This window comes from Gymnoscopelus microlampas (assembly GCF_963454915.1).
Source record: "Gymnoscopelus microlampas genome assembly, chromosome: 6".
Taxonomy (NCBI): Eukaryota; Metazoa; Chordata; class Actinopteri; order Myctophiformes; family Myctophidae; genus Gymnoscopelus; species Gymnoscopelus microlampas.
Window position 1 is genome coordinate 5,920,719 of NC_139943.1, and position 8,349 is coordinate 5,929,067.

General features: G+C 39.2%; 1 protein-coding gene across 1 annotated transcript; it reads left to right on the forward strand.

The window, feature by feature from the left end:
* Positions 1–1,609: 1,609 nt before the first annotated feature.
* Positions 1,610–5,368, forward strand: LOC311047420 (uncharacterized protein). Its single transcript, XM_084060130.1, has 4 exons — positions 1,610–1,840; positions 3,435–3,539; positions 4,578–4,619; positions 5,244–5,368. The coding sequence occupies exons 1-4, from the start codon at positions 1,720–1,722 to the stop codon at positions 5,324–5,326; spliced, it is 351 nt and encodes a 116-aa protein (XP_083916256.1). The 5' UTR covers positions 1,610–1,719; the 3' UTR covers positions 5,327–5,368.
* The last annotated feature ends 2,981 nt before the right edge of the window (positions 5,369–8,349 follow it).

Sequence of the window (8,349 nt, forward strand, 5' to 3'; positions counted from 1 at the left end):
TTCATTTGATTATACCTCGACAGAAGATTTGAACTGGAAGCACATATTGTGCTGTACTGTATTACACCTTAATGTGTCATATGGGGAAATAAAGTAAAAGTTCACTTTTTTTTTGGGTTCCCTTTATGCTGATGCCAATACTTCAGTACTTTTACTCAAGTAACGTCTTGAATGCAGGCCTTTTAGTTGTAACAGAGTATTTCTACATTGTGGTATTGCTACTTTCAGTATTGGCTGCTATAATTGCATGGTGTTGGCTAGATTCATGGTGGAGATGTATTTAGTCAAAAGGCAGTAAATCACACATTGAACATCAGTGAGTTATGGTCTAGCATCAGATCCTCACTGCAGACGGAGCCAGTCAGCAGTCATGGCCGTCATGGCTGCAGCCCTAAGGCAAGAAGGCAACGTCACTGATATCTATTGTGTTCATTTTAACTGTCCTTCTTATTTGAAACAGTCCCTGTTCCATATACTGTACATCACCATATCCACTTAGACAAAAGACATACACAATATCCTATTTTTTTGTTCCTCAATTTGTTTTTTACTGAAGTTGGACACGGGTCATTCCACTATAAAGCTCCATTTAACTGGAACAATCTTCCTCTTTCTTTCAGGTCTGTTGCCTCTCTTGGCCTTTTCAGGACTTCCTTATATTCACATCTAGAAACAACCTGTTTGTGTTTACACTGTTTGTACTTACGTTGATTTCTGACTTTGATTCAGGTCATTGAATTGTTTCTCCATTTTCTTTGTTTAAAATGACTTGAGGGCTGGGGTTGTGGGTGGGAGAGGGTGAGGGTGAGCAAGCTAACTGTATCTGTACGTGTTTGTATAGTGTATTTTTATTGTGTGTAATGTTTTATTTATCTGTAGCCTATAGGACCCCCTCTAAAATGAGATGCTGCATCTCAAGGGACTGAACTTTCCTCTCAATACATTCTGACCAATTGTTTCTGTACACATCTCTAAATGGAAGCATACAGTACAGTATTTATATCTGTTGCCAAAATCTAATAACAATGCAAATTAATTCACATATTATGCTTTTCAAAAACATAAAACTGACTTAACTGGAATGATACACCTTCCCCATGACCCCACTTGGGGTCCCGACCCATAGTTTGAGAACCTGTTTTAGTATATAAATATGCTCTCTTTAACTCTCTTTTAAACTTTGTTTTCAGCATTTAATATGATCCATAGTTATATTAAAGTCTATTTCAGTTGATTCCTCAACTTACATTTTTTTCTTTTTCAGCTGAAAAAGTGCTCCAGTGTTTTTCCTTTAACTTACAATCCACGTATCTCGAGAACGGTTCAAATTCGTCACACACGTTGCAGATGACGCGAGAGTGCCGTGCCCTAATAACAACAACCAAACATAAAAAATAAAAATAAAACGTTTCTAAGCGTGAGGGAGGAACGCACCAGAAAAAGAGGAACAGAAGAAAATACATAAAAGAGAGATGACACCTCACTCTTCTTCAGTTTGGGTAAAGAAGTGAACCGTATCACTTTAGAATCCAAGTCTTAAGGTAAAGAAGTGAGCCGTATTACTTTAGAATCTAAGTCATTAAGGTAAAGAAGTGGACCGTATCACTTTAGAATCTAAGTCATTAAGGTAAAGAAGTGAGCCGTATCACTTTAGAATCGAAGTCATTAAGGTAAAGAAGTGAACCGTATCACTTTAGAATCTAAGTCATAAAGGTAGAAATGTCTGTGGCTTTCCACTCTGAAAACATTGAGATGGAAGAGACAAGTGATGTGATCTATGAGAATTTCCAGAACAACACTCCATCTCAGGAGCAACAGCCACACATGATACTGCAGTCTGGTAAGATATGTTATTAAAACCATATAGATACTGCAGTCTGGTAAGATATGTTATTAAAACCATATAGATACTGCAGTCTGGTAAGATATGTTATTAAAACCATATAGATACTGCAGTCTGGTAAGATATGTTATTAAAACCGTATAGATACTGCAGTCTGGTAAGATATGTTATTAAACCGTATAGATACTGCAGTCTGGTAAGATTATTATTATTGAAACCGTATAGCATTAAATGTGACGATGAGATTGATTGAAACTTTATTTACCAAATGACATGAACAAGTGAATACAGGTTAATTAGGGTGGCCATTCGTCCGGTTTTAGACCCAGTTGTCCTCCGTCCGCCGCACCCTCTGGCCGGACGCATAATTGTCCGGCTTTTGAGAGAGTGATTACAGTGTATGTGTTATTGGTTTATATTTACATATCTCTGTAAATCTCCCGTTTCATTGGTATAGATTAGAATATCAGCTGGCAGCCAGCGCTTTGGCTAGTATTCATTTAGCAAACAATGGAGCAAGGAAAAGAAGTTCATAAAGAAAAGTAGAATTGACGAGTATTGTTCACTTTGCACCATGTGTAATGGACATGATAGACCATAGATACTGCAGTCTGGTAAGATATGTTATTAAAACCATCCATAGCATTAAATGACGTTATGTCATCAACAATGAGATTGATTGATTTAAACTTTTTATTCACCAAATTACATGAACAAGTGAATACAGGAGCATACAAGATACATAGTACATAGTATAGACACAAGAAAGCCTGTTTCCATTGTGGTTTGTTTGAGGAAAAAAATGGCGGAGGGGGCATGCAGTATATCTGTGCAACACATTGTTTTCTAAAAGGAACAGGAAAGCTGCACTCCTGGACGGTGTCTGCAACCGGCTGCAATTAGGCTTTGAAATTAGGATTGAAGAAGAGACAGAGGGGGGTCTTTTTTTATTTATATTATTATTATTATTATTTATTATTACTATAATTCCTTTATTTTCCAACAATTAATCATGTTGTGATGTGTGCTACTGAGCTTATTTTTTTATTTTTCACTTTGTATATGTCTGTTTACTTTTTTACTGTGCTTTGTCTGTATGGACACTAACCAGTTATGGGGGGAGGGGGGATGTGGGGGAAAAAAAAACAAAATTATATGATGAAATGATGCTCTTTTGTCTAATGTGCTGAAAAATGCTAAATAAACAAAAGGAAAAAGAAAAAGAAAAAAAAAGGAAAGCTGCACTTGTTGGTACAGAATAGAGCAGGGGTCTTCAATGTTTTTCAGGCCAAGGACCCCTTAGCTGAGAGAGTGATAAAGCAGGGACCCCCATTATATTATTGTAAAACACTATATTGTTGTTTTTTTACTTTAAGAGAAAGGCTTCCATGCAACTTGAGGCTTACACACACACACGCACACGCACACGCGCACACACACACACACACACACACACACACACACACACACACACACACACACACACACACACACACACACACACACACACACACACACACACACACACACACACACACACACACACACACACACACACAGCTTACTGCTACACTGTGTTTGGTGTCCACAGTCACTTCAGTGTCTCCAGAGAGGAAGGGCAGCTCCAGGCTTTCTGTGGTCGTTGTGGGTCTGCTAGGTCTCCTCCTATTGGCTGGAATTGCGGTTGGAGTTTACAGTAAGTATTCACTAATCACATGCAGTGTGTGTGTGTGTGTGTGTGTGGGGGGGGGGGGGGGGGTAGACCCACCCTCGCTCCACTGCTACCCAATAGCATTTGTTTTCCTGTTTAATTCGGGACCGTAAATGAATTCCCTGAAATTCACGTCCCCTTAGTTTAGACCTCAGGTACTGTATTCCGGTTTATGTTATATGTACAGTAGGTAGTCTAGCTATCTTGACACATATTCATTTTCTGTTTCTGAAAACAACAAAACAATGGAGCTTGTTGCACAAAAACTAATTTCAAGACCAGGTGATATTAACTAACTTCTGTACCAACGTTCCTTACCGAAACAAAAGTAAAGTGGAACTGAGCCTGTGAGCCAATTAGATCTAAGCAGAAAATAGGACTAGGCCAAAGTGGGAGGGGCCGCTGCACTGGTATTTCCCCCTCACATTGTTGAAGTAGATTGATCCATTCCATTCACAGGCAGGCAGGCAGGCAGCGGTGTGCTGTCTGATTCATGCTGTCATACAACGGTGTCACGCCGTCAACATGGCAGACATACAAGCCCACAATGCGTTGCGGATAAGACACTTTGAGGGCTTGTAGATCTGTTATGTTGGCTGTGCAACACCGCCGTACCACAAACCTTGGTGCTGTCCTGGACCTGGACAGTCAGCTCTCATTCAAGGCACACATTGCAGCGGCCACTCGACCTCTTCAAACAAACAACACTGATTGGAGTCAGACCTGTATGTTTTTACAACATAAATCCAAGTATTTATTACAACTAGACGACTGAACTATTATGCACTATTATGTTAGTTGAGCGAAAACCAATTAAAAATGTAAAAACTAGATTTTGGTATCCTGGATTTTCATTTAGTTTCACTCAGAACATATTGTTTTAAATGGGCGTGGCTACCGATTCAGGGGCCGAAGCCAGGCTAAGATTTCGGAGTTCAACTTGTACAACTAAAGGCTGAGATGTTTTTTTCTCCTTTATGTTTTACAGTTTAACATAACTTTTCATGTGATATTTCTCTGCAGTGTTTGTCAAAGTGAGCGCCAGTCAGACCAAGATGGAGGAAGGTAATTTAAACATTATATTATATTCAAAATAGATTTTTTTTTTTTTGGGAAATGCAGTTTATATTTTATCCACATTGACCAGGGAAAGCTTAAAGATTTGGTCAAATAAATTAACCACTCAAATCTAAGTTATGTTTAATTGTAAACTGCATGAGTATTTACAGTATGATTGATTTAATGCCAATGCTGGGATGATTTCAGCCCACCTTGCTCAGCTGTCCTCCCTAGAAATGAGGCTCAACGCCACTGAGAGTCAACTGGAGGAGGTCAAGAGACACAATACAGGTATTATAACTTCATGTTTATTGATTAAATGTTCTAACGTTATCCTTCAATTAACTGCTTCTCCTTTGAAGGAGGAACATTATAATTGCTGAGGTATTACTTCCCATTGTAGATTATGCTGATGTTGTCTAACAGAACACCACAGATACTCTTCTCAAGCCTCTTAATGTATTGTTTTATTCCCCATGTAGATTTGTACTGAGGTGTCCATACAGAACACATCATTGTTCTTTGTATAGTTGGCTGCAGCCTTAAGGCAAGAAAGCAACTTCACTGATATCTATTCCTTTTAAAATGTGTTCTGTCCTTCTTGTCTTCTGAACTGCCTTCTTGTCCAAGACCTTCAGACCAGACTGAACACTAGTGTCCAAGACCTTCAGACCAACATGGAGGCCTTGAAGACAGACATCAAAGGTAATTAGAACAGAAGGATGTTCAGTGGATGCAGGTATAGAGGACAGAGTGGAAAAATATAATATTTTACTTTAGTGTTAATTTATGTTAATTACTTCATGTGAGTTCGGAGAATAGTTTTGATGTTGATCAATATAATCCACATAAAAAGCTTACCTACTCAAATGAAACTGCAGGAGTAATTGATTTATTTTTAATTGATTGATTGAAATCCTTATTAACAGAAGTTGAAAGGATGATTCAATAAGCACTAAGGGCTTGTTTCCATTATGGTCCTTGGTATTCGATTCATCAAGCCATTTAAATACATACAATAATATACTATGTACAAGTCATAATAAAATATACATGGGGGGACCTTCTTGTGGTTAAACTACGAATATGTACAAAAGTATGTAAAGAGTAAACCAGTTGAGGACGGGGGGGGGGGGGGGGGGGGGGGGGTCAGACTTAGGAGACTTTCTTAGGTCCAGTTATCAGTGGTAGACAGGTGCTCTTTTATGGCGATGTTGAAGGAGGGTAAGGAGTTACACTTTTTGATGATTGCTGGAAGGGCATTTTGGTGGCATAGCAGTAGAACGAATGTGTCCCCATGTGTCTGCCTAAAAAAAGAGAGAAAACCAACTCTGGACTCCTGAATCACTTTCCTGTCTAGCATCAGGGTCTGGAGCTCTACAGTGTTGTTAGCTAAGCTGTCACCCTGCAGTGCGTCTACGTAGGTGGTGCACCTCTTTCCTCTCCTGGGTTTGTCCTGGCTTGGCTCCCATAGTGTCAGTTCTGGGTGCCTGTGGTAGGTTCCCATAGAGGACCATGTTTCTGATGTGGTCCGTCCATGTGACACCTAGGGCCATTCGTAGCATTGTTGTGTAGACGCCATTCAGGGCCACGGACAACATAATTATACGTTCTGACGGCTAACTCTGGGTTTCTTTCCAAATAAATTAACTGAATAATGTCTCAACTTCTGTAAAACAAGTTTACATCCAAGGGAAGAGGAATAGAAGCCATGTATCCTCACTGATCTGTAAAGGGTTAAACGAAATGAAATAAAGTAGCACAACTGTTATTGAATAGAAAGCAATAATTACTTGCTGTTATGCTGTTTTATTTTGAACATAATTAACATTAAAACTGGACGTACTAAAATGGTCACAGTTTAAAGTTAATCTGCTGAGGAGGCACTAATTGTAACTCTTTCCTAATGTTCAAACGTGCCGCTATGTGACGTGTTGTGAGCTTGTAGATCTGATATTTTTGGCAAAGAGATTTGATATGGAGGTAAATAATAACTGGTCTGAACCAAAGCAGTGGCGCCGGCGCCTGTTTAATTAAAGGACACTGTGTCCCATTCAGTCCAGCCCAAAAAAAAAAATAATTTGTTTTTTTAATAAATAATAAAATCAGTCCAGTCCCCCGCACCTCGCGACCATCGAGAGCGCGAGGCGAACCAAATTAACCGAAATATCCCCCCCAAAAATCAACAAACCCACCCGAAATAACCTGAAAAAGTTTCGCTCGTGCGCGTGACGCATGCTTCGCGCGCGTGCATGTGTCCCTGATGTGTCCCCCCAGGTCATATTCCATTCCGGCGCCCCTGAACCAAAGTAGTGACTTGACCTTCTTACAATATTAAAATATCACTGATGAGAGTCTGACCAATGAGGTGAATGAAACCACCTGACCTTTTATTGAAAGTTAAATTCATGTTTTTACAAGTAGATTAAAGTATTACAATGATCTTTATACTGGTTCTCCTATCATGACAGTTGAGAGATAACAACTACTTATAAATGCTGCTGCTAGATCTTTAGAAAGAAAGAAAGAGATCGGATCCCTCTTTTAGCTTCTAGACTCCTCCTGTATCTCAGAATGTCTGTCCTACTTTTACTGAACTTAGCCAACTAAGATCCTACTGCAGAATGTAGACATTGTCTTAATAGAATAATATATTATTGTATAATATAAATCATGTGATAATGTTCCTGTGTTGACAGACAAACCAAAGGTGGCCTTTTCTGTTGGTTTGAGTGATTATGGACAAGTTGGACCATTTGGTTCTGAAACCACTCTGGTCTACAAGAGAGTCATCACTAACATCGGCAACGCATACAATCCAACTACAGGTATGTTATGATTAATTCATGTTCATTAACTTTATAGAATCAATTAATTTCCTCAACTTCAGACCTTAACTAAATATTACAGTAATAATGTACATACATCTTCAAGGAATTATTTCCTATTTAAAACAATAGACAGGATGAGATGAGAGTTTAATGGTCATTGGTTTTAATTAACAATGATATAAATCAGTGGTTCTCAAACATTTACATGTCAACCTCCAAATTGACCGTGGACCCCCATCTGAAGATTATTCCAAATGAATCACAATGTTTTGAAATAGCAGATCTACAAGCTCACAACATGCCTCACCACAATGTGTTGTGAGCTTGTAGATTTGCTATTTCTAATAGTCTAATTATAAAATAAAGTTAAGGTAGTTAAACTGATTTTGATGCTACATTAATACATTTAGCATGGGGACCCTGGAACCCCCTCAAGGACCCTTGGGGGTCCTGGGACCCCCACATTGAGAACCACTGTTTTAAAAGTGAAAACCACCATCTTGTTTCCCACAATGTGTGTGTGTGTGTGTGTGTGTGTGTGTGTGTGTGTGTGTGTGTGTGTGTGTGTGTGTGTGTGTGTGTGTGTGTGTGTGTGCGCATGCGTGTGTGTGCAGGTATCTTTTCAGCACCTGTGAAAGGAGTTTATCACTTCAGATTTACTGCAGCCCACGATTCATCATCAACATGGCTGTTTATCCGGATGTATAAAAATGAACAGAGTCTCATTTTTAACCATGGATACAATACTGGGGGTTGGGGATATGTATCTAATGGAATGATCATAGAGCTGGAGCAGGGAGACAGAGTTTACATGCGTTTACCTAGTGGGTTCAAGCTCCATGATGACTCAAACAACCACAACATCTTCAGTGGTTTCCTGCTCTATCCTATGTAACACTGCTACA